This window comes from Rhamphochromis sp. 'chilingali' (genome assembly GCF_963969265.1).
Source record: "Rhamphochromis sp. 'chilingali' genome assembly, chromosome: 10".
In the NCBI taxonomy this organism is placed as follows: Eukaryota; Metazoa; Chordata; class Actinopteri; order Cichliformes; family Cichlidae; genus Rhamphochromis; species Rhamphochromis sp. 'chilingali'.
In genome coordinates this window covers 12,546,717-12,573,990 of record NC_137937.1, presented here as the reverse complement: position 1 = coordinate 12,573,990, position 27,274 = coordinate 12,546,717, and the positions used below count along the sequence as shown (strand labels likewise).

Here is a 27,274-nt window from a genome sequence, read left to right as displayed (position 1 = left end):
CTTTGAACAAGACAGGCTATCGGTAAGCTCTTGAGTTCACATTTTGCTTTTGCAGATGTATCTGGGACTTTGGAAGCTCAGTTGTGCAAATGTTTTACGCTTAGGGAAATAGTTGCTGCATTTAAGTTTAATTATATTGACAAAAATGAATGTTTAAGTTTGAATAAATTGTTTGTGCAGTTAGTGTTCCCACATATTTATGTTAATTAATATTAAAAATAGTTACCCCAAATCCTTGGGTGGATCGTAAAACTAGTGAATAAATGTTTGGTTTTGATTTAAAGAAAATAATTCTTTGTAAAGAAAATCCTTAGTTAAAGTCTATTAAAATGTTTGTGAACTCTAAAATGTATACTTTAAAATACAATTGTTTATAAAAAAGTGTTAAATGCAAAGAAGACACATTGTGTATATTTATTTAAGAACCACAGTTAAATTAACACAGTTAACCACATGGTAAATGGCTTTACTGAAGTGTATTTTGTTATTTCATCTGTCTTCTGTGTAATTTATCTGAATGGTTAATGAAATGTTCTTTATTTTTGTGTTGAAAGGTTTTTTACCTGCTGCTACCTACCAGCTATCAAACTAGTTGGTCTAAATAAAGTTGAGTGAAATTCAAAGTCTGGTCTTTTTCAAGTGTGGACACCTCACAGTCAGAGGAACACTTGACAGTAAAAAACCGGCCTTGACCAGTGAAGACTCCACAAAAGCTCACCACAAAGACGGAGAAGACTCCACCTGGGGGCCTGGAGGAAATTGCACACCGTTTGCCTGTCCAATCAACAACCGAGAAAACAGAATGGCTGAGTCCAAGTCACTCGAAGAGCTGAAAATAGAGCGAACCACTGCAAAGAGACTGTTTTCCAGACTCACCAACCATATAATAAGGACCCACATGGATATGTCTGTAGAGGAGCTGCAGGATTCCTTCAAGAGACTCACAGTAGAGGGCTCCAAAGTGATTGACGCGAACGAGGAGCTTGAAGCAGAGGGCACACCGGAGCTGATGGGCCAACAGAGAGCAGACGTCGAAAAAACGGAGAAAGAATGTGAGCAGAAGTTGAAGGAGGTGAAGCACCTGATCAGAGAGACACTGTGGACATCATATGGTGAAAAAGAACTGACCCTTGCTCTGAAATCAGCAGAAATGGCGTGTGAGAACGTCACATCCACTCAGCCTGATACACCCCTGGAGGCATATGATTTTATGCTCCGCCATCTAGAAGAACTGGTGAAGAAAGCTAAGCAGGCACACCAGACATGGAACCGCTGGGCGCCACCTGCTGAGAGGCGAGATTGTGATCGTCGACTGATGGAGCTCGAAACCTGCCTTCCAAAGCTGGTGTCAGGGAAGGCCGCCGTTATCAAAGCAGAGAGAATTAAAAGAGATGCCGACCAAGCAGTTGTCACAGTCCGCAACGCAGCCTCGGTCGCAGCCATAAAATTGAAAGCCACAGCTTTACCAAAGTTCACCGGCAGCCAGCGTGAGTTCTACAGATGGCGGAAGGAATGGGAGGCTCTGCAAAAGCAAGGTGAACCAACCGGGTCCGTGGAAGTAAAGAAATTCCAACTTCTTGATAGCCTCGATGATAAAGTGGCCAAAGATCTGCGCCTGTCCACATACACCTCGGCCGATGAGATCTTCAGAGTCCTTGAGAACCGCTATGGAAATCAAGCCACCATCGCCATTGAAATCATTGAGGAGCTTCAAGCTATCCCTCCTGTCCGTAGCAACCAGCCTAGAAGAATTATAGAGCTTATCCACGCAGTTGAAAAGGCCCTCTATGATTTGAGTGAGCTGGATGAAGCAAATGCCATAAAGAACCTCTTGGTAATAAAGTCTATCGAAAGCAAGCTGCCTGAGTCCCTAAAGAAAGACTGGCTCACCCACGCTGCTGATCCAAAGAACGCTGTGACTCATCAGAACCGGTTTGACAAGCTGCTCGCATACCTCCAATCTCAAGAGTCCATCTACGAGCAGTTAGACCAGCTGAGAGACATCGACCCTGCCAAGGAGAGAATAAAGTTCCCAGTAAAGTACGCCCGTACCAAGTCAGTTAAATCCAGTACTGATCCAGCAGGCTGCATCATCTGTGGGGACCCAAAGCACAAGAGAAAGCTCTACATCTGCAGACGGTTTCGAACCAACACAAAGTTACAGGAGAAAGAGGATGCAGTGCAGCAACTTGGAGCCTGCAAGAGATGCCTCGAGATCCACGATGAACCCTGCAGAAAGACTACTTACCTGTGTGGAAAACCAGAGTGCAAAGACCAGCATCATTACCTTCTTTGTCCCTTGCCACGACCCTTATCACAAAGGCCCAAGTCTGGTCCGGCGAGAGCTGAGGGGAGGAGGTTCAAGAAGAGTTCATCTCTAAACTATCGCCAGAGCTAGCGCAGGAGTGTCGGAAAGCTTTCTGCAACGTCTCATCACGAGCCTTCAACTCCATGGCAGCAGAGAGAGGTCTACTGGAGGAGACTGGTCTAAAAGAGTACCCTGTGATCCTGATGCTCCTTGACGTCATCGCCAATGATGGGCAGAGAATTGGGACACTAATTGATCTAGCATCTGACACAAACTACATAACCCATAAAGCCGCAAGTAAGCTCAACCTTCGCAGTGAAGACGTCATGCTTGTCATCCAGGGTATCGGAGGTATGAAGGTGTCTGTGGCAACCAAGCGCTACCTTCTCAAGATCCGTGTCAACACCTCAAGAGGAACTTTAAAGCCTCACCAGTTAGTTTGCTATGGTCTTGACAAGATTGCTGAAGTGACAAGACATGTTCCACCTCAAAAGCTACAGAAGATCTTCCCTGACATCCCTCCCCAAGACCTCATCAGACCCAGAGAGATCCAGCTTCTAATCAGCCATAAAGAAGGCCAGCTGGTGAAATTCAAAGTCTGGTCTTTTTCAAGTGTGGACACCTCACAGTCAGAGGAACACTTGACAATTTTAGTCCACAGTCGTCCTCTTGACTGTTCCACATAATTCTGTTTTTCTATAACCCGCACAAATCTGTGCTTGATACAGGTACACTTACTGCCCGTGACCTCGTCATACTGCAAGTGCATTTATTTATTAGCTGGGACAGCTTCCGTTGGATAAACTTACAAAATTCAATTGCGCCAGAGAACTGGAGCCCACTGCATGGCTATTTCTTTTTTAATCTTGGGTAAATATATCAAGAGCCTTTGACCTCGAAGGCTAGGCACCTGACTTTCAATTTCATCCATAAACAATTTCTGCAGTCAGTCGTGCTCACTTATACAGGATAAAAGGGACAAGTCGCGGGATGGAAGCACAGTGGTAGATTGAGAGGTCATGTTGTGAGCAATTTAGCACAGTAGCTGTTCATTGTCGGGGAGATTGATGGGAAATGTTGTCAAAGTCTCACTAATAGTTTGTTTTACCATGTGGAAAAGAGGGAGAGAGTAAAAGTGACTTTGGAGCAACGTCTTTGTGTTCAGCTGTCCTTCCCTTGACACATAAAACTAACCTTGTCCATGAGTATTACAAAGAAACTACTCAACTTTCTTATGCCTCTCAACATTAGGACAGGGAAGCAAGGTCCAAATATGAAGCACTTTATTGTTGTTGATGGACATACCACTGAAGTTCACATCCTTTGTTCTGTCATTGTTCTTGGAACCTTTAAAACCAAAGGGACGGGGAATTTGTTCATTGTAAAGTAAGTCATAAGGGGGACGTGCAAATCCTACCTTGAGAACGTCTTCATCAGTGGAGCTACAGTCTGTGTAATCAGACACATCCGTGACTACTCCATCTTCCTCCACAGCTACCGTCCTCACAGGCATCACCACCTTCTTTCCCGTCAGCACAGCGGTGTTCAGAATCTCCGTGTCCTGCAGAGAGAGCAAAGAGAAATGAGTTTCATATTCCAGTTCAGTTTTAGAGTTTACGTGGTAGTGCTACTGTCACAGTGACAAAGATTTTTAATTTATTAATTTTTTTAATAAGAGTGGCATGGGATGCAGTTAGAGGAGGTAGACAGGAGACACGGGCGATGAAGCGTGACTCAGCGACTCAGCAGCAGTGGCGAGGTAAGAAGGCCAATCTGCCTTTGGGAAGCAAGTGGGGGAGTAGAGTTAAGGCTGGGTGATGGCCCGGTCACCACATAGAAGTAAGAGCTAATCTTGGATTTTTTACTGCACAAGCATGTCCCTCAAAGGGATGCTGTATCACTTCACACATGGGAAAATACCCAGAAACATGGACTAAAAATAGTCTTTATCACACACAGAGCCTGCCTGCGATGCACGGTGCATTGTTAATTATAAATGTCACGGAAATAAGAGCGCTCATCCGCTTCTGGACGAGTTGGTGGTTCGATTCCTGGCTCCTTTTGTCTCATTGTCTTTTGGCATAGATTGGTTGGGTTAGGGCCTTGTTTGATCAATAGCTTCCCTTGGTCTTTGAGTACCTGTTAGGTGACTAAGAGGTGAGCTCTAAAGCACTTTATTCCACAAATGAAGGCTATTTGCGTAACACTATAAATGTGAGGTGCCTTGTTAAAATAAATTGATAGTTATTTGTAGGAATCCTTGGATAATCAAAGCATGAAAATGAAGCAGATGGGTAAGTGTCGTTCTCTATGAAAAAAAAGAAAAAAACAACAGAAAACAGACTGCTTTAAATGAAGCTGAATTAATCGAATATTATAAGCTGAAGTGCCGTGCAGTTCTGTGAATGAACAAATCAAATATAAAGAGACATTTGGCCACTCCAAGTATGAAAATGAAGCAGATGGAAACTTGTCCCCCTCGAGAGTAAAACCGCTTTAAATTAGGCAGAAATAAATAAACTCTGATGTGAAGGTAGTATCAGTGAAGCTTTTTTCTTTCCTCCCCCCTCCTATAGAAGTAGTGAGCAGCAGCACTAGCTGAAGTTCATGGAGCAAGGCCAAGAGTGATCAGTCAGCGCTAATGTCCCCTTGAGCCAACCATCAAATCTCCTCCTGTTTGTCCTGAGGTCAGCTTCTAATCCACCAGCGAGATGAGCCATGTCAAATTTACAAATCGGGATACTGTAGCTTTTCCACATAGCTTTGAGCACTTCAACACCTTTAAGATGGAAATGAAGCATATAGCCTGCATAATCTTACTAAAGCCTTCATTAAAAGCATAGCAATTATCTTTTATTTGTATAAATTACATATTTCAATTATATGTAGTCGAACAAATGTGAAAGTTATCTCTCAAAACACTGTTTTAGTTAGGAGCTGGCCCCGGTGACAGATAACTCAGATTCAGCACGGCAATTAAATGTGCTATAATGTTTCTCATTGAGTAGAGGAGATTATATCACGGGTTAATAATAGAGGTAGCACAATAAAAGAGGCCTGCGGCACCAAAATAGAAGCACATGAAGCAGCTGTTAGCAGGAGAGAATGACCACATAATGCACGCTAGAACAGAGCAGAACAACACAGAGGAGACATCAGCTAGTTGACAGTCAACAACACAAGGTCACAGTCTGCTCAAAATAGAAGCCATTTACTAAACAGTCCAAAGCATATCCAGCCTTCTGTGTATGCAAACCAGACAGGAACAGATCAGAGCAAAGTGCATTTTATGATATTTTCATGCACCGACGCTCAAAGGATGCAATCTTAGCATTATTGGAAACTCTGCTGTTGGCAACATCGATCCTGGTGTTTTACTCTGATTAGGTGTGACAGGAGAGATGACAGCTAACTCACCATTATGAGAGGAGCTAGGCCGACAAAGTCTCTCTGAGTGGTATAGATCCTCATGGCTCCTTCGGTCTTGACTCCGTTTTTGGATGTGGACGGTAGCTCCAGCTTCCATATGATTACCTGGCTGTCGAGAGGGCTGCTCAATTCTTCAACTTCAAAATCAATTTGAAGTACCTCCAACAAACTGCTTTCAAGCCTGAGTGGTAAGCAAAGAGCTGTGTTAATTTGACAGATGAAACATGCATTATATACACGTGAAATCACACCTGCTTTATAATTTCAGTACAACACATCTTGTGTTAAAACGAAGATAATCAGACTCTTGTTAGCGCAGCTTCATGTTGCCTCGAGTGCTCTTCGGTTCAAGCAATAATGTAGCTTTTAATGTTTCTAAAGAGACCTGTGTATCTGAGGTTAAGTGATTAAACACAGCACAAAAGTTTACTGATCCAAAACCAGGATTACCGAGAAACAAAAAGATGTGTAGGCACACTCTGCACTTTCAGTTCAATTCAGTTTTATGTATGTAACACAAAAAAACAAACACAAGTGCCTCAAGGTGCTTTATACTGTAAAATAAAGACCCTGTTAGAGAGAAAACTCTGAAAACTGGGGCCAAGGCAATGGTGGGAAGGAAAAGCTCCCTTTCAACAGGAAGTAACCTCAGGCAGACCCAAGCTTAACCCTTTATTGACCATGGGCCCACCAGCGGGCCCATTTTACAGGTAAATTTGAAGGGCCGGTCAATAAAGGGTTTGAAGGGGCACCCTTGACCTGGACTGGAGATGAGGGGAAAGAGAACAGAAAAGGGAAGGCAGTAAGAAATGGGACGTAAATATGTTCTGTAGTTTGTCTATTACATGCTATGGGTCAGATTTACTAAAGCGCTGCCTCGGTGCAAAGTGGGTTTTGGCATAAAACAGTAGTGTCAGTGTTTGCAAAGACAGTGCAGTGATAATATTATGTGTACGAGGTGGCAACTAAGAGAATTTTGCAACTGACCCCCTTCCTTTCTCAGAATAGAAAATTTTTAAATCAAGCGCTCTGATAGATTTACTAACGTTTGCGACATGCAATTTACTGCTAATTGCTAATTGCTACTGCTAATTGCTAGCACTAATTGCGCTGATATTTAACACAGAAAATGAGCATGTCCTATTTTTTTCACTTGATTTTTAAATAAACTGTGTTTAATTCAATTCACTCTTATTTATATAGCGCCAACAATAACAACAATAAAGAAAATTGTGCTCTTTTTCACTAGGAAAAAAACCCCCACACAGACATATGAGCACTATTTGGCAATTGTGCTTACATGCTTTTTCAACCAATTTAGGGAACTTGGCCCTACAGTGAGTCTACAGCAACGCTTTCCGCTCCAAAAGGCCAAAGCACAGCAAGGCTTCAGACAAAAATCAGCATGTTATCATACTAACAGACTCACATATTTAGTTCTTCATCCATTTCCTGAATGCCTGCATAAAAACTTCAATCTCAGTCTTTTCAGTGATTTTTGCGTTTTTCTGTTCCTTCATGATTTATAAAGTTATAGATGCTAGTTTCAGCTGTCTCCTCATTCACAAGGCACAACAGCAGAATCACAGTCTCCAGCTATTGCACTGTATAGTAACTGAAGCCTGTGTATTATTGTTGTATTTTTGTAGGCTCTCTAATTTACATCACAAAATGCCTTGAGGCGACTCCTGTCGTATGAATTTAGTCTTTAATTTAAACTATCAAGTAAAAACCTAACATCATTATTATTATTATTACTATTATTTTAATTAATTAATTCGTTGATTTTTTTTTAAGGAAATTTCAATTCAAAGTGAGTTTGCTTTTTTCAGTACGAGGAAGAAGTAAAAGCAGTTGAGACTGAGCCTGGAGTTTTGGAGATATTCATCTTAAAATTCATAGTGACATGTTACGAATTTGGCCCCATGGATAGAAGTGTAGAAAAAAAAATTTCAGAGTGCGATGTGATCCTAGTGTTTGTGACAAGACACAGTCCTTTTTTTTTAGCCGTGGAGTGGGCTTTGCATCTCTAGGCTTCTTCACAAGCTAAACTAGAAAAGAACAGAGCTGAATTTCTCTTTGCTGACACTCCCCTCGGGTTGCTGGTCGCGTTAAATGGGTGTAGAATAAAAGGTGGTCTGAGGACAGCGGCATCCTGAATACAAAACAAAGTATGAGCCTGTGTAACTTATAATAGCCTCTCAGTGATGACAGCTGCAAGAGAGCTTCCTAGCCACGGATTCAATTTTCTGCCATGGTCGTGTTGTAGTTAGTACCCTGGGTTTATTTGCGGGCATTGTATGGAGCTGCAGAAAAGATGTATTGCTGGACAAAAACGCAATAAGCATAAGCACATGGGCGTTATCAGTCTCACTGCATCTGTGTGTCCATGTTATAAATCTGTGTCTGACTCGTGTGGAGGCACAGCATGAAAATGACCTCTAAAAAGGCTGCACACCAGCCGCCTTTTGTTGCTCTGGAGTAACAACAGGAGAAACTGAAAGTAGTTTTTTATTATTCCTTCATTAAGTTCCAAGCGCAGCAACAAGGCACACAAAAAGCTGTCTCTGTTTGGTTCTCTCAGTCATAGCTGCCATCATTAGGAGCTAGACAGAGATTGAGTGTAATTTAATCATTTTAGGCTATCGCTCAAAGACCCAGGAATAAGATAATCGCATTCTGGTTAACTGTCAAAACAAGATATGTTTAATTCAGATAAACATGCCTATGTGGTATGAAGTCGGTATTCACCGTATTAACACACATATCCAACAATATATGGGGGATGTTTTTATGTGTGTGTTATGTAAATAACACACACATAAATAACACCCTCTGTAATTTATTGTGGAGCTTACAGGGAATGGATGCTTCAGCATCTTGTTTACGGATGGCAGTCTGCCTGAGAATAGCAGTACTTAAATATTAAGATCCACACCAAGCCCTTTGCAACTGAGGATAAAAATAAATAAATAAAGCTTAAATGTATAAATACAGCAAATACTTTTGGTGTTTGCTAAAGCCAGCTAAGCAAAAAGTCAGAGAAGTCCCCATAGTGGTGTGACAGTAGACGCTCCCAGCAGGGGTTCCGTTAGTTTCATGACATTTTAGAGAGGATTAGCAAAAAGACTGGGTAAATAAATATTTTAACCCATAAAGAAGTTGTAATAAACAATGTCACAATCCACGGCAAATGGGGAAAACAACATAATGAGGTCAAACCTATAATGACAATAAATTCAGTGTTGTTTCTCAGATTACGGCAAGCTGTCTAATGTTGTATGAAATCTGACAAAGCAATCTTCCACAAAAGCACGCTTAGCTTTACCATTTTTGAATGAAACTCTATAGTGGGTCTAAAATATATATATATATATATATATGTGTGTTGTATACATTGTTTCACAAACATCTCTTTAAAATTCCTCTAGAGGCAGAATCTAACTCTTACAGTTGACATTTTAAATCTAAAGTGTATATGTTGAGCTGGAAGAGTTCTGCAGGCACCTGCATACGTCTTTCACCACCATGCAAAACATTTATTCAATAGAAATAAATAAAGAGAATCTGGATGCTTTAGTTAAGTGCCATTCTTCGTATAATGCCATTTGTATTAGGGCACATGGTAATGCACAAAGGCCTATAAATCATGCCCACTGTATTCTAAGCCTATTTTCAGTGCTTTATTCATTTCTGATTGAATTTTCTGATTTCCCATGGGCCCCACCCTGACCGTTTCAGGTTAACCTATGAGTCACTACATTTTAAACATCTTGGAATGACCCTTGCCATCCAGAGGTTAACACCTGTGCTGCCTGTAACGGAAATGTTTCCGGTAATTGGATGAAAGGTATTTTATGCGCTCCAAAAGAATTGCAAGAAAACCAGTCATCCTCTGCTTTTGAGTCTGAATAAAAAGCTTTTTAGCTTTTAGTAACAACATAGTCTTTGTTACTATGTTGTCATTTTGATTCAGAAAGCTGCTAGCATAGCCCTAATGGGCTTTTGCCTATATAATTTAATAATAATACAAATCTCAATATGATAATTGTCTCCGAACGAAGTCAATGCTTTATATAATTATGATACAATTTTGAGATTTCCCATGGGCCCCCAGACTGTGGCGCTGTCAATGGTATTAGTTGAGGAAATGTAGGCAGGTCAGCAACAAACTTTACTGGAATTTTCTGAAACAAACTAGCGTGTGAAGAGACCCGAGGGCTGTGCAATTAGCCTGAATTAGTGTTAAATGGTACAGAAAATGGTGAGTGCTGGCACCAGATGATCCATCACAAACATGGACGGTGTAGAGCTGCATATATCACACTAGAGCAAACTCCAAGCCCGTGGATATCAAGTGCACTCTTGCTAACTTTTCTGCAGCCCAGAAGTGCCACGAGAAAATAATGTTCCACTGCGCTATTTTTTTTTTTCCATCCAGCGTTTGTGTCTATTGGTGCAGCCATAACCACAAAGGAAACCTGGCAAACCTTGCCCCCATCGATAAGCCACAGGTGGATCTGACTGTCATCGTGATTGCATTTTCCATCAAATTCATGTGTTGCTTGTGGTGTTTAAGACCGTTTTAGCCTTATTCTTTCAGCTGCAACCCTGGTGGGGTAAACGCTCTGGGGACTAAGTAAAGAACAAGTATTAATAAAAAACAATTCCAACTGGTTACTACACTTTGCAAATCTTCTGTAAAGGTCATCGAGTTGTCTACTAGGCTTTAGTTGTCTGCTTTAGGATTAGGTCGTCAAATGAAGGCCAATGAAATCGCCTGGAATTGTTTGCTGCCAGCAGAGAAAAACGAAGCATTGAATATTTGTGTTTGTCAGGAAAACTGAAAGGCTTTACATGATTTCTAAAAATCAGAGTCTCTATCGCTTCTCATCCACCAAGCTCCAAGGGATCATCTAGGAATGGTGATGCTGGACAATTAGAGATGCAGTTTAAATGACCCGTCTTTCACAGTATTTGGGACTCATTAAGTTACAGCCAAAATTGTAAAGTGTTTCCTGAGATTGCCTCGATGAAGAGTTGACTCACTTCATGGCACAGCCCTCAGTATAACACCGTAATATAGGAAACAAAACAGAGACAGAAACAGAGGCTGCGCAGTCAAACTGTCACTTAAGGACCCAAAAAATCACTTTAGTATGCAATTAATACCTGATAACCACACATTACAAATAGGTAGTGTAGATTTTAACACATCCCTGTGGCAACTCCACTGTTGGCAGTAGCAAAAAGGTACAGTAATAAGCAAACCTGAGTGACAGACCATGGCATAACATTTTTCCCCTGCATTGCCTTGTCCTTTAAAAAACAAGACGGGAAAAAAAACAGGTGTCTTTTAATCTCAGGAGGCACGGGCCACGCTTATCAGACTTAACTCTTAATTGTACTCAGCTCATTGCAGTTAAGCGAAATGAAGCTGCACTTGGCTGAACTTTAAAGGACATCTGAGAAAGGCTGGTTGTCAGGGAATGGTTGTAGTCCTGTTTAATGAGATTATGGAGCAAGTTAAGTACTTCTTAGGAACCCAAAGAGCCGACTGATCAGACCAACCTGCAGATGTCTTGCAAATAGTTTTAGCATCAAGCCTTAGGATGCACTCAGTAGCTTGCACTTTTTAGGTTAAAATAAAGCAGGGTACTACATGCTAGAAATACCTTCCCGTTCACAGTTAGTGAATGTCTTGAAATAATTAAAGTGCAGACAGAAAGTGGGACTTAAAGGGGGGTAAAAAGCATACCTCCCTACAAGGACTTTCTTTACAAGAATACCTGCAGTCATCCAGTGGTTAAAGTATATCCCCTCTGGACAATATGCAATGAACCACATACATGCAGACATGTACAGTACAGACTGTTTGTGATTTGCTTTTCCAATGCAGACACACGTCCGCTTTAAACAGCTGGAGGTACCGGCAACCCACGATGCATTAAAATTCCCCTTTTAGCTCTGCGGTCTAAATATATCAGCGGTGATAGATTTCCCAGCAACAAAAAAACAGTCATACATGAATAGTCTACAGTGACATATAAAGTAATGTGAAGAGAACAGACTTGCCTTTTCCCAGGTATGGGAGCCTTTCTCTGACAAATAACAGCGATGGCTCCATCCACACTCAAATCCAGAGTGATGTCCCACAGTAAAGAGTTACTGGGTGTTACTGTTCGAAAGGTCACACCTTTCCTTACTGTTGCTCTGTGAAAAGTCGAAAATGAAAAGGTCAAGAATGCAATAAATTTTTACATTACATTACATTTCTGGCTTTTTCTTTTTTTCATGAGTTTTGGAATTTTCTTGTGAAAAAAAATGTGTTAAATATAGTTCCCTCATGTACAGTAGATTTAAACTTCCACCTTAAAATTCATTTATAGGTGAATTTAATTAATGCTTTTAATCTTGTCTGGTTTCTCACGATAAATCCATTTCAGTAATAAGAAGGAAGCTGCATAAAGTTGATATTCAGGCCTGGGGATTAACCGAATAGATAGAGCATTAATTACATTAATTATATAGGAGGTAACTTTATTCCATTTTAAAATAAAGACCAGTATTGGTAACTCGCAGGGTTGTAGGCTCTCACACTTTTCAACATCTAGTTTTTGTCTCACACTGCCTCAACAATCTTATGACAAATAAGAAGAAGCCTCAACTCTGACTGGTGCAGTAATTTAATGTACAAACATTAATGGAAATACAGGCAAAAATAGAGATTTTAGGATTCATTCAAATTTGAAAGTCAATGACCAACGTGAACTCTCTTAGGTAAGGTTTCTGTACTTTCTTGAAGTAGTCTTCAGGAATAGTTCTCCAGCCTTCTTTAAGAACATTTAACATCTTTAAGAACACCTGTCTTTGGATGTTGGCTGCCTTTTTTCTCTGTTTAGATGATCCCAGACTTGTTGAGGTCTGGGGAGGCCAGTGCTTTTCGATCTAGGTATGCTTTTACCACAGTGGCAATGTGTTTGGTATCATTGCCAATCATTGCTTTCCAGATGGTATTGCATGGTGGATTAAAATCTGACAAGCCCCCAAACACCACTGGCTGAAATGCAGCCACGAACCATGACAGAGCCTCCACTCTCTTTTTCAGATGGCTGTAGATACTCACCGTTGCTCCTCTCTCCTGATGTCCTCCATATACACTGATGATGATTTAAAGCAGAATTTTACATCTGCATTTTCTTCCCATTTCCCTCCCTTAAAAAATGGCAATCTTTCCACTGAAACCATTTCCAATGATGCAGATTCATCATTGGGTTCAGTGAGGTATTTGCTGGATTTGTTCCCATTTTGGTCACTGGGCTTTTCAGATACTGTTTATCTGCTGTAGATAGTTTTTTTTAGGCCCACTACTTGTTCTTTTGTCCTCCACTTGTACAAAAATTTTTGTTTGGTAAACTATGTTCTCTTTCATAGATTCAGCTAAAGAAGACGGACAAATTATGCGTATTGTGACAGCCTGCTAGCTAAACACACACACACATATACACACACAAAACCAAGGGCTGTTGGGAAAATCGTAGTGAAAGTGAGTGAAAAAGCAGCCAAGACCTTCAGAAAGTTTGAATAACAAATATAAGCCGAGTGTTGAAATTACATCAGCTGGAGAGTATGTTTAGTTTGTTGCTTCAAGCTGTTTGTAGGACTCTTTCTCTCTTGTCTCAAGAAAACGATTTCTCCTGATATAACTTACTAGTTATAAAAATATTAATTACATTTATAACACATAATTGGAACAAGTTACCTCTCAACCCTGATATTGCATAAAACATCAATCAAAGGCAATATTTATTAGACTCTGTACATACAGTTAAAAGAAAATGTAAAGAAAATTGTAAGAGAGAGAAAATACAAAAACACAAACCTGTGATATATATATTTATCCTTATTTCAACCTGTAATTACCATCACCTCTGTGCAATTAAAGGTGCAAAGAAAACATTGTTCTTTCTATTTATATTCACGTGCTCTCATTATTCAAAATGTACTAATGGAGTATTAGTTTTCTTGGTGTCTAATTTGTAAATGGTGTGCATTATGCAGCCAAACAGACCTTCCCCGTGGGGCTTTCCCAGCATAAGCAGCTTGCAGTAGGTCAAATGTTAATGAGATACTCTTCTGGAAGAATTGTGGAGGCCAGGAGGGGCACACATGTAAATATGCCAGACTTGCTGAATATGCACGAACAAGACAGAGTATCCGAATGTTCAGGAAAAACATCCTCGTGTGATTCTTTGTTTTTCATCTGCATGCAAAGCTGTGTGGTTTATCTCTGAGATAAACACAACTGTTGAGCGCATTATGAGTCTCAGAGGAGGTGTAATTTTTGATAGGAGCAACAGCAATCTGAGCGCTTCTCTTTCTTTGGCTTTGCTGTTGTATTTCAAAAGCAGGCAAAAGAAGAGAGGACGTTACTCCCTTGTTATGCGCGGTGACAGGAGAGCAGCCTAAGCATGCATTATCTCTTAATTGAAAAGCGTTACTCGTGTGCACATTTTTTACATTTGTACAACAAATCTGAGCCACCCTTTGTAACAACATCTGCACAGCAAACATGTAATCTGGAAAGAAACATCTTTGGCAAAACCGCTTGAGACCTTTGCTCCAGATTACATGCAAAATGTAATCAGGAGAGAAGGTCTCAAGTGGCCACTGATTTTAGCGCATAAGTTTCTGCTGTGGAGCCGCATTTCCCTGTAATCACTCGCTGTCTTAATGGCTGGGATGTGAGACAGAAATATGGCCCTCATTCCTTTTCAGAATGAATAAATCTGGCTCCTGTTGCAGCAACAGTGACACTGTTAAAAACATAAAATGGACACAGAGCTTACGGGTTAAAGGTCGTAATTAAAAAGGACTGAACGGTATCATTTTCAACAGTTTAATCTTGCGCCGTCATGACCCTGAAGCAGCTGATTTCCATTCCAGCTGCTCAGTGCAGAAGCTCATTTGTCTGATTAATACAGGTTCCTACATGGAGCGGAGAGCTAAAGGGTGAAATCATCTAGTGGTGTAACTTGTGACAATTGCACACAGCTGAAAGCCACCTTTTTAGAAACAGGTTAATCACTTTAATATTTATTCTGTTATACACTGTTATAATATTCATTCCTTCAGTAGCATTCTGGGTAGCTGAATTCAGCATTCAGTTGAAGCTTCTATTATTGCCATCATTCCCAGTTTTACTACAGAGGTTGCTATGGCAAACGCAAGTCAGAAATGTAAGTCAACTTACAGACTGGAAACGAATTAAATCAGCTCTAGCTCTGAACACTTCTCATCACATAAAGCAAAAGGAAGAGTGAGATTCTGTTGCCGGTGTATGGCTTCTCTGGTGGTATATCAGGTGGCAGATGAGAGCGGAGCAAAGAGGAACCTGCAAGTCCCTGATTAGGATGAAGGTAAGGAGATAACAAGAAGGAAGGTGCATCTAAGGTAATGATAATTATTTTTTGTCTTCACATTTCTTATCAAATGTAATCTTTGTAAAAAAAAAATAACAATGCTCCCACCGAAAAGTTTATTTCAGTGTTTAACTTACACACATATATTGTATTTTTCGGACCATAAGGCGGACCAGATTATACGGCGGATTAAGCGAAACAAACATTAGCATTCATCCTCCAGCTTTACTGTTTATGTTATGCTAACATAGCTGTGTCGCTACTAGCCATCACATAGCACATCATTATATACCAGATAGCCCAACTTCAGTAACCCTACAAAAGTCACTGCTGTTTAGTTTTCTGTCTTTGTTTATGTTTGAAGTGATAGCAGAGCTGTACGTTTTAATTTTTAAGAAATTTCTCAGTCAGAACATGCTATATCATGTTTAAGTGGAAACTAGCGCGCTAACTACCTGCTAACTTCTAACCCCGTTAAATTATATAAATTCCGTTTTCATGGATGCCTGGATGTTAAACTTAATTGTTACACCTGGTAAAGCAGCAACGCTGATCATTTTATTAAAGATGAAAGAATTTAGACAGTTTTTAACTCTCAGTGATACCGCAGTGTTGATTGCCGTAGCTGTAATGCTCCGACAATCCATCAAGTGGTGCGGCATCGTAGCTTACCAAAGTCGTACTAAAACATTTTTTGATAGATTTTTGAGCGCCGTGTACCACATAAAATCGGTTCGAGGTCCTCAAGTACAACCAGAATTCATACATAAGGCTCACCGGATTATAAGCTGCACTGTCGAGTTTTGATAAAATTAAATGATTTTAAGTGCGCCTTATAGTCCAAAAAATAGGGTACCTTATAAGAAAAGGTTGTTATAGTTATAGCAGTTATTCTTCTTTTAAGGGCATTAAAATTCAAAGCATGAAACACAATCTACACGCATTGCATCAAACTACCACATGCAATATGGAACGGAAATCTGCAGTATGATTTCTTTTTCTATTTTCAGTATCACACTGCATATCTCAGCTTTGGTTGAACATTATATTTACTTCTTTTCTTTTATCTTTCCTTTCAACAGTGCTTACTTAGATTGTGAAGTTTACTTTCAGTGGGCCAAAACTTTAATCCACCGTGAGTGAGGTAAGCAAGATTGCATGTTCGGTGTATTAATGAGAGCACCTTGGAGGGCTGTTAATCTAGTAATGGCCTCTGAATAACGTGCGCGCCGATGAAACACCTCTGTGTATTGAGCTGAGTGGAGCAGGGTTTAACTAATAAAAAGTGACAGTAACAAGAAGACTTATCTAAAGCCCCTTTTTTTCTGTCTCTCAGCTCCCTTGCATTAAAAAAAAGAATCCCTTGTGACTCGAGGAGGCGTATTTCTTCTGAACATGAACATGAACCAGTGTCCATAGCTTCAGTTAGCAGGGCCTGAGGAGGTAGCGGGCAGGGAGAGGCACTGAGGCAGAGAAGATGGATGGCTGTGGAGACCGAAGCTGACACTGTGTGAGAAAAGCAGCTCTCAGGTGCTGCACCTGCCATCCATCTCACTTCTGACCAGGCAAGGCATGAGTGGCACTGTTGTTTCACCTTTTGCATACTCTTCATCCACTTAAGGGGCGCGTGCACGCACTTAAAAACACTAACGCACAAGACAATGCCCACAAGAGAACCGGCCCCAATAGTAGACATCTACACTTTCAAATACACTCAAAGCGAGCCTCGATTGCCCTCGGCCTTCATTAGCCCTCTCCTTTTCCTTATTTACTGTTTGTAATGCAGTGTTCTTTAGACTTATATTGATTGATCACAGACACATGGCCAACAGAGCAACAATCAAAACAGCGCACATGCAACGCAAAGAGCACAGAGGCTGAGTTTGATCAAAGACCTAGAAGATATCCTCCAGCTCACCCAGATGCATTCCATCATCAAGGCTGCTATCGAGATGCTACATAGGGTTTGTAATTACTTTGCTGATATAATTTGTGTTCCCATCTTTAGCTTTGTGAGTGCATCACTGCGGGGCCACAGCACCACAGTGAACCCCAGTGCAATCGGAAACAGATGCAATCGTTAATTATGCAGGCAAATGTCCACCGTTTAGCCAGTCTGATGGCCAGCCATCGGCAACGTGCTTATCGTACTTATGGAGCAGTTTAGGGAGTTGGGGAGATGTTCATGCCAACACTCCTGCCAGATGGCAGGCACCGCAGCACTAAAATGGATGTAAAAGCCCTATTTGTCACCGAGTTGAATGATTAGACCCGTGGTTGAAAAGCTCACTGACGCGGTGTCCTGTTGATACAGAAACTCACTGTTAATTTATTGCCTCAATGCTACTTTTAAATAAAGCCATTAGAATGGGGTAGCTGGGGGTACTACTGAGTCTGATTACTGAATTTAAATAGATGTTGAGACGAAAACAGAAAAATACACTCATACTTGCTCATACTTCATTCCACTCAACTGGGAAAAAGGATAATCTAATTGCCCTTCCTGTGGGTAGCGCGATGACGGTAGTACAACACTTTATCTGTGACCTTTACAAAAGCCTCACTGAGAGTGACAGGTTCGTTTTTGCCATGACGGACGGACAGGTGTGGCTTGTCTTTTCTCAATCAACCTCGAATTTGTATTTCCCTTGACTGGAGCTATAGCCATCAAAAACAGGTTTATCATGCTGATGAGAGAGTATTAAGTAAAGCTTAATGGAACATTCAGACAGTGATAAAGCACACAGACAGCTGTTGAGGACTGGATGCACAGCGCTTCTTAATGTGCTGATAAGCTGGCTGAGGGCTGCACTGTGGAACTGAGTATGGAACTTAAAGATACAGTCAATATTTTTAAGTTAATGGTCTAAAAAAAACATGGATGTAGTCACCAACACGTACAGAAGGGACTTCATTTTCCTTTCTAACGATGTTGCCAGAGAACAGAAGAGTAGGAGAAGAAAGGAAAGAAGTGAGGCAGCATTAATGCTTTCCTTTTGGTTCATTTGTGTATGACTGGGTAAATGAATTAAAGCAGAAATGATTAAAAGTGACACAATAAAAAGAGGAAGCAGGGATTGGTTTTTGGCTCCGTTGCCTAAGCTAAAAAAAACCAAAACAAACAGGAAACCAAATAATGAAATTAAGTACATGGTCTAATCTTAAAAAGCAACAACAACAAACAAATGTGAAACTATTTCATAATACTTCTGGAAATCCAGCGACAGCTGAAATATTTGATAAACCACCTTCAGACTCAAGTTTGCATGTTTCCTTTTGCAAAAGAGCCGAGTACCTGAGAGAAATGTTGCTTCCTGACAAGGAGGACAAGTGCACCCATGCACAGCTGTCAGCTCAGATAATATGGTCCTTTTCCAGCATTCACAATTGAATTAAAAAAGGGGAATTAATAATCCATGACTGTCTGCTCACCCACTCACCTTCAGTGAAGCACGCATGAGCAAGTCGAGGCGGAAGTCACTTCTAAAGTGTTTGAGGTATTGATTTGATTCTGTGAGTGCAGACTGTCCAGGAACCGGCACTTCTGCACTTCGGTGCTGCCTTTAAGGCCGGTTCTTAAGTCAGGACACCTTCCACAGATTTACGACACTCTCAAACAAAGTCAATTAATAAGTGAGTCTTGTATGGAAAATGCATTTGACGCCTCCTGTCAGACAATAATTCACTGACTTGGAATAAAGCTGATAGTGTCTTGAATAACAATTTGTAAAACCTGCCTCTAATCGGGTCAATGTAAATCTCTGCTTGTCTGCGCTGACAGCCAACCTCGACAAATGTAGCTTTGCCGCCGCGTGCTTCTGTTTGATCTTCGCCTGGATGATGATAACAAAAGGCTGCAGATGACCGTGAAAGCCATCAATGAAACGGTGAGTGCGGGTTGGAAGCATTTAATTTAAATCCAGTTTTGAGGTGCCAATCTCGCCGCGTTGCATCATTTCACCTGTAAAAGGGAAGTAACAGACTGACGTCTTGAGAGACAGCCGTGATATTAGGCTAAGGATAATTAGTCAGCTGGTTGAGGCATTGGTTCTTGGGAAATATGGAAGGCTGTTTTTTGAAACATGTCTGTATAAATTTAGCCTTCATTACCAAGTATGTCAGAGGTCTCCAGAGGAATTACAGTCTTTTTAAGATGGTTCTACAAGTGCTCTCATCTCTATTCAAAAGCATTCTGCATTGCAAAGTGAGATGAAGCCATGCTACTAATCTCCGCGATCTGCATACACTCTACAGCACTGTGCACTGATCCTGAGCATACCCTTTAAATAAAGGAAATAATATTATTTGCTCCGTGTTAACCTTGATGACTCCTGCTGTTAAAACTGCTCTTAATGTCTTCAGGCTTTGCTGCTCAAATAATCCATCCCGTTTCCAGGAAAGATGGTTAACAGCTATGATATTTCCAGGCAAATGTCATAATCCATACTAAATCTCATTTCGTTCAATATTCGCTTATATTTGATGGCAAAGGATTTGGGTAAGAATTAGGGAAGATGACTAATACTATTAGTGAGCGGTTCCCCATTCTGAGGTTTTGCTGACCAGATGATTTCAACTTTGCTGAAATAACAGGCCCATGTAAATCGGGGACAGAGTTTCTCTTATAATACTGCAAGCATGTGGTCAGCCGTGACATTGCTGACCACTGCAAATTTCAGGGAGGCAAAAAATTCCATTTTACCTGAGAGTGAAGTTAGTCAGCTGAGCAGAGCTGGCCATGAGTATGTAGAAGGTGGCGATGTCAGTCTTCTTTAGAGGTTTGGAGGATGTCCGTATGACGATGGCATTGCCGAGCTTGAGGCGCGAAAGCGTTGCCATCCCCTTAGGCACCTGCAGAAGACGCACACTTCCAATCCTCTGCATAGGAGTGACAGGAATAAACTCTGCCTGCTGCTGTGAACCCCCCCACCGACTTCCATCCACAGAATTGCACTTCCCTCTGACTTTTGGCTGAGCCTGGTAGTACAGCTCCACAGGGTTCCCAGCAGATGGATCCTGCCTCTCTCTACTGGTGCCCTCTGACCCTGGAGCAAACCAGCCAGGTGTAGGAACCAGCTCGGCCATGCAGGTCCCCCTCTCACCTCCTATGGCACAGGAACCCCTCACCTCCTGGGTTTGCCAGAACGCATACACGGTCACACATGGTAGCTCATCCAGAGCGCCTTCCCCTCTGTTCCAATCCCTGCCTGCAACATAGAAGAGCACCCTGACTTTGGGCTTGGAGGAGAAAACCCGAGGCGTCAGGACAAAGGCCTGGATTTTCCAGTTAAAGGTAAAGACCTCTGGTGCATTGAAGAGCTTCACAGACTGGACCATATCTAGAGGCACGGGTTTCTCTGCGGACATGGTGCGATAGCTGGCGTTGACCACCGGCTGGCGGCTGGCTCGTAAAATAACAAAGGGCTGGATGTGGCTCTGCATGCTGGAGTTCCTCATGAAGTCCTGCCCTACCTCTTTTAGGAAGAGGTAGTCGGCATCCTTAACTTCGTAGCTGACCGGCAAGAAGACAGGGAAAGGCACTGGGCTCTTGTTGTCGGTCAGTTCTTTACTGCTCAAATCTGAAAGAGGAAAATTGAAAATTACACTACTGTTGCAGGACAAAACGTTTATGCTACTTCTGAATAAATCTTCAAAACTGAAGGATTTCACTTTTTTGTCACATTTGAAGACAGGCAGTGTCCCCGAACCACACGAATATCAAAGTCATACAAGGCCAACTGATCAGCTGAGTGGGACTTTAAAATATTAGACTAAAAGGCCTCTGGCCTTAATCTTAAAAGTCCTATAGCACAGGTGGAGCAGATGTTAAACTCTTTGGCTTTGTCACCAAATTATTGGAATTGTAAAAGGTTACGAACTGTATTTGTTTTATGAAAAAAAGACAACATTCCCAGTGTCCTGGTGTCACATCAGATTGCTTTGATGTGGCCTTAAAATACATTAACAGAGAAAATCTGAAATAAAACATGAAGTCAGGATGAGACCAAATAAAAGATGGTGCTTTCCCCAAAAGTCAGATCAGCCCGTTACTAGCCGAGTTGTAACAATCCAACATCGATTTGTTGACTAAAGCCTTTTTCTCTGCACAGTATGTAATTGTTTCCAGGTAGTTAATCCTGGTAGTAAATAGGTTTCTATGGAAATAATTTTTCGAAATGCTCTTTAAAAAATGTCGCCTGCCGTGTTGTCATGTTCAAAAGTGTCTCTGTTTTCCCTCCATAGCATGAGAAGGTACAATCTGATACATCTGGCACAAAGTGGAAATAAGCCATCAAACACTGGGATTAAAATGGCTTTTCAGATTGTCTCTAGGCAGGGGGAATAAGTAGTGACAAACAGGGCTGTGCATCATTATATCAAATGAAAGAAAGTAGATTTGATGTAAAAGACCAGCATGCACCTGAAAACATGGTTACTGGTTAAGGTACGCATTTGTACACCAGCTGGTCTGTGTCGGTGTGTTTTGTACAGTGATAACAGGAGAGTTACAGGAGTACTGTAAATACTAATCCCAAGTGTAAAGAATGACCTTTTTGCAATCGCTGTGACAAATCAATCGAACAGCATAAATGTCCCCTGATCTGATTTCATGGTGAGTGTTTACCGCGCTGGAAATCAGCAGAGGTCACTCATGCATCATGTGTCCTCATTAAGTGTCCATTTTGACAGAATTATGAAGATTATAGCTGCTGACCCGGGTGTGCACTTTTGATCTGGTGGCTAATTGCCCTACTTGGTGAATCATGAACGCATAAAAACAGAAACACTCATGTTTACTATAACAACCTGGATGAGGCTGTTGTGAACATGGCAGCAAACCCAAACTCAGTGTCTTAAAAAAAAGATCAGATCTACAACTACTGACTTATGTATATTCATGAGAGAGTGAATGCCGCATTGAATGCTATCTGCCATTGAATTATTGATCAGTATTTATCAAATGAAAAAGGTTTGAAGTTTTTCTGTGTCAAATTTGTTCCGCGTGTCCCTCATGGCTGCCGGCTCTTGATGGGTCCGTCTATCACGACCGCTTCTGCTTTTCATCCTCCCTCATTGAGCCTGTCGAGCTCGCCTGACACTTCGCACGGCAGCGACTGTACTGCACATGTCACTATCATGTCAGCCCAGCAGCCCTCAGAGGACGACAACAGCGTTTATTTCCTCCCCTTCCACACACAGACAATAGTGTCAGTCATGTTCACTGAGTGGGTGACACACTGCATGAGGCAGAATCTGGACCTAGAATCTAGGCTATCCTGGCTTAGCCTTCCAGTGGGCACTGACAGATGTGCTATTTAATACCAGAGCTGGCAGCACCTCCAGTTGGAGTGAATATAAACTGGCTCGCTGTGTTCCAGGCGGGAGCATTCATCGCCGCTGTAAAGTACGCCACATGCAAGCTCACATCTTTATGTTTGAGTTTAATGTACACTTCTTGTTATTTCACATCTTTTTTTTCTTGATAGTAGACTCCAGAAGCTGTTTTGCTTACTGGCTAGAAGGTTCGTCCTTCTGCTTTGCCAATATTTAAGATATTTATCAAGTAGCCAGTGCAAGCAAAACTTCTCCGATGATGAGAGTCCAGCCCTGAACACGAGAGCAAATCTGGCACACCAGCTGTTCCAGCCTCTCAAATCACTCACTTTGAAGACACTGAGCTTCCCGTCCTCCTTGGCTGAATCAGGGAGCGCACGTGTTACCATGCAGATGTTCATGCCACCAAAAACTGTTGTAAAAACTGCAGCAGGGAACATATTCAGTGGCTTCCACCTTAGTGGTGTACAGTATGTAGGTTAAGTGCTTTCTGTGTGCGGGGGAAGAAAAAAAAGCTAATTTTTTGTGCCAACGTTTTGTTGATAATCAAATCTTTGTTCATCCCTCTCTGTGTCCAAATGAAAATGCTCCCTGCATGAAATTAGATTTACAAGCACTACCACTGAATGTTAGCAGAAAATTTACTTCAGGTAGGATTTCTTACCGAAATGAAAATGAGACGATACAAAAACGGAGCTTTCTGTGTGTCATACCGCTTTCTTTCTTTCTTTCTTTCTTTCTTTCTTTCTTTCTTTCTTTCTTTCTTTCTTTCTTTCTTTCTTTTATTTGAATCATTTGTTCAAAGATACCTAATAAGAGCTTTACTGCTATGCATCAATATGGACATGTTCACTTCTTGCAGTACTTTAACCTAAGAAGTTGGTTTGCTCTGTTGTGCGTGTAAGAAACAACAGTCTGCTTATTTAACAGCTTCGAGACTTCATTTATCGAAGAGATGTTGATTTCAAAATAATGTTTCCCCATCGCCAGCTTTAATAAAAACACTTGTGTCTAATGAGCTGCATTTTGCCCTGCAGTTTGTCTCGTGGCTTTGTATTAAAGGTTTTTCATTTGCACATCAGCTAACTGATTTTCAGTGTGCTTGTCTTTTAGCGCTATTTCTTCACTTGTAATCAATCTTTGTATTATTCTAATAAAATGCAAAAAGCCCTAGCATCCATTGTGAATTCTAATGCGCACTAATGGCTTGTACCATATGTGCAAAACAGCTTGCAGAAGTGAGTCGATTCCCAGTAGCATCATGGAAGACAAACGGATGTCTGCGCTGGAATTAGTAATTGAGAGAATGAAAGATGTGTTCATTTGTGGCTCAAAAGTTTCTCTTTCACGCTGCCGTGAAAGGTTTCTTTCCCCTTTTTTCATTTTTTTATCAGATATTGCATATACAGAAATGTGCTGTTTATAAATAGAAAGTGCTGGCAGTGGATCACATGCTAACCGCACTAATTATGCACCTGCATTTTCTTAATCTAATGTTAGCACTGTGACTGTTTATCCTCTGACTGGCTAACCTCTCCAATGCATCTAAGTTTAATAGAACATTATAGGTTCTCATTAGGATCTGACAGGGACACTTAGGAGTCCACTTGGGAGATAAACAGCAGCGTGCAACAGAGGGAAGAAAAGCTGTTAGTACATCCATGAATTTTTTAAAAAGTTGTGCAAAGTTAAAGTACCTTTCAGCAAAGAAGTTAATCAACAAAGCACAAATAGAAAGTGGGAAAAAGGGCAAAAGTTTGGTCCAGCAAGAGGTGGAAGACGTGCAGGGGCACAAGCACTGCAATGTGGTGTCTGCTGGAGCAGGGTGCTAACAGGGTGCTAATGAAATGCAAATTTACAAAGATCGAAGTTTGCTTACATCTGCCCATAACCCTTTAGGGCGTTAGAGTGTGTATTCAGTTTAAACAAAACTAGAATTGAAAAGAAATCATGTTTAAAACCTTTCATGGGTAGTTTCTAATTAACAATAAAGATTGGATTGCAAACATTGAAACTGTAATCTAATAACCGCAAAGCTACAAAACCAAGCATGGTTGTACACACTTTTAAGTAGAAAAGTTACCAGCCTGCATAGTCCAGTTAAAGCATCATACCCTCATTTTAAATGCATTATGAGGGGCTTTATGATGTGCGAAAATACTCCAATAAATGCACTAGTGATCATATGGCATGTAATGCTCTGACTTGCTGTTGGAAAGACGGGAGAAAATAAAGAAGAAGAGGGAGGGGGAAGAGAGAGAGAGCAAGAGAGAGAGATCTAGGGAGGCTTAAGCTTATGCAGTGATTGGTAGGGATTGCAATGTCCAATGAGACTCTTAAAGCGGCTTTAAAAATCTGTTTTATCACAATTTCTCAATTTTTATCGTTTTATCCCCACAAATCAGCCTGCCTTCATTCCCTGGAAATGGTCATCTAAGGCAGTTATAGGCTTTACACAAATGCCTTTGAGATGTGCTTTTTCTTCTTCATTATCAAGTTGGAAATCTAGATTGCCTGCTTCTTGTTTGCCTCACTGTACATGAAAATTGGGTCCCCCAATTTTTTTTTTTAGCAGAAAGCCAAAAGAGAAAGTAATACTTCCACCATGACAAGAAAGGCACTGAGCATTAAAGCACTGCTCACGTTGTAATATAAACCCATCAAGTTCTTTACCCCTCACTGATTTAATCCTAAATGTTTAATAGGCTATTTTACTCACTGCTGTGACACTCTCTCCTGCAAGTAAGACACATGTGCTCGTGTTACCCTCACTGGATCGCTGTATCACAGTGGAATAAGATGTAAGTCACAAATGAGGACATTTATGTATTATTTATGTTTTTAGAAGATGCGTTAATCTTTAACGGCATTGCTGAGAATAGGCCCACCTCCATTCAGTAATATGTACACATGATGGAGAGTTCAGTCTAATAATTTGTTTTCAGCTGTTTAAGTGAAAGCCAATCTTTATGTTAATTCATTGCACTTTGAACTCATTTTTCACCTTTCTTCTTTTTTTAAATTTAAAAACAAGCAAACTAACCACTTTGTTTTCACCTACCTTGTGTAATGACTGCTGTAATTGTTGCAAAGACTATCTGTAAGATCCTCCAGCTCTGCCAGTGCGTGCTCATTTTGGCACCCGGCTCTGCACGCTATTCCAGGCAAGTTCCCTGCGTCCGTGCGGTTGGGTTTTGCTTCAGTAGGTTAAGAAGAGGGTCCTTTCATCCATTCCTGCAGTTCGGACGCTTTCCATAATCACACCTGTGCGAGTATAAGTGGTAGTGTAATCCGTATTGCTGGAAAGATGGAAAGCGCATCGAGGTCTGTTCAAGTCCCGGCTGTGCGTAAAAGTTGTGCGTAACGATCCTTGCGGGACTCTTAGTGTCCGATCACAAGACGTGAGGCTCTTGAGGTGAAACCGTGTGACTGAGAAAGCTACGTTTGGATCATTAATGCCGTTCTAAACGAATTATCTCGACAAGTTGCTCAGATTGAGCCGGTCTCCCAGTCTGCCGTCGCGGTTGGGACTCTGCGGTGTTAAACGGTTGAAAGCAGATCACTGACTGTCTTGTGCGCAATCCTCAGGGTACTAAACTCATCATCTGTCACTGTTCACTCGCTCAGGAAGCCACGTCCAGTACGCAGCGAGTAGGATTAACCCTGCCTTGCGTTTGATTGTAATGTCAGAAATGATCATAGGTGCCGGATTTCTGATCACTTAATCTGCTTCAGTCCATGATGACCCACGCTCAACATTCAGTAAAGCTACTATAGTCTGTTTGTGTTTTGGAAGCTAACTGTCCAGATCTCATTAGTGAAAATAACAAACACAAGGGATAAATGGGAATTCACGTGGACCAGTATTTGATTTGAATTCGGTTTTTTCTTTTCTTTAATAATTGGATGGAAGTGATTATTTATATTTGTGTTTTTTTTCTTAAATTAAATATTCATTGTTAATTATTATAAAATATAAATGCTGAAGTAGAAAAGTAACCTTGGCCTCAATCGCGATTTAAAAAAAAATATATATCCACAGCGCAATTTCACTCAATTGTCTGCTTTGTGTTACAAACGTACTGAAATCAGCAAACTTGTTTCTTCTTTACTCTCCAAATCAAGGATGATTTTCTATACAGTGTCTGCAGGCATCGCAACCTTTTCAGACATCGGCTGGTTGAGTGCAGGTTACAATCAGTTTAAACTCTGCCAGGATGTAGCCGGCTCATTAGGACCTGACATCATCACACTTATGTCATTATTATTGTTCTTTTAAAGTGTAGAGAAGAAAGTTCTCTGATTCTCAGTGTGAAACTTGGAAACTTTCACTGCTTTTTAAAAAAAAATATTGTCCATCAAGAGCATAATAAATTCCAATAGTCATCAACCTCATCAGGTGGATTTTTAGTGCCCTCTTATGGTAAAGATGAGCTTCTCTGTAAGTAATCAAAGGTGAGGCACTAGCTATAGCTTGCAGCCCAGTTGCATCAGAAATGAGCAGGTTTCCCACTTATTTTACTTCATTTATTCATAGGGTGACCTGATGAACAGAAGACCAGAATGTATGTATCCAGTGACTTTAAATGCAAATGCTGCACCAGAGTGACATTAACAGTTGTGTAGGCCTCTTGTTTTTGCACAAACCAAGATTACAATAGCTGTTAGTCATCTTTCAGAAACAAAAGCATGAACATACATTAATACCGCTGCAGTAGAACTCGGAGCACACTGACTTATTTTAAGAAAAAAAGTTACTTGTTTGTGTCTTGTAGTTAGG

General features: G+C 41.0%; 1 protein-coding gene across 1 annotated transcript in view; it reads right to left on the bottom strand.

The window, feature by feature from the left end:
* LOC308404037 (transmembrane protein 132D) overlaps positions 1–25,628 on the bottom strand; it is a gene marked incomplete at its 5' end in the record, with an annotated part of 31,432 nt that extends 5,804 nt beyond the window's left edge. The window contains 5 exons of the mRNA XM_080893871.1: positions 3,726–3,869; positions 5,726–5,918; positions 11,813–11,950; positions 19,862–20,738; positions 25,556–25,628. Coding sequence (XP_080749997.1) covers positions 3,726–3,869; positions 5,726–5,918; positions 11,813–11,950; positions 19,862–20,738; positions 25,556–25,628 — 1,425 coding nt within the window. The remainder of the gene's footprint in view (positions 1–3,725; positions 3,870–5,725; positions 5,919–11,812; positions 11,951–19,861; positions 20,739–25,555) is intronic.
* Between the last annotated feature and the right edge of the window lie 1,646 nt (positions 25,629–27,274).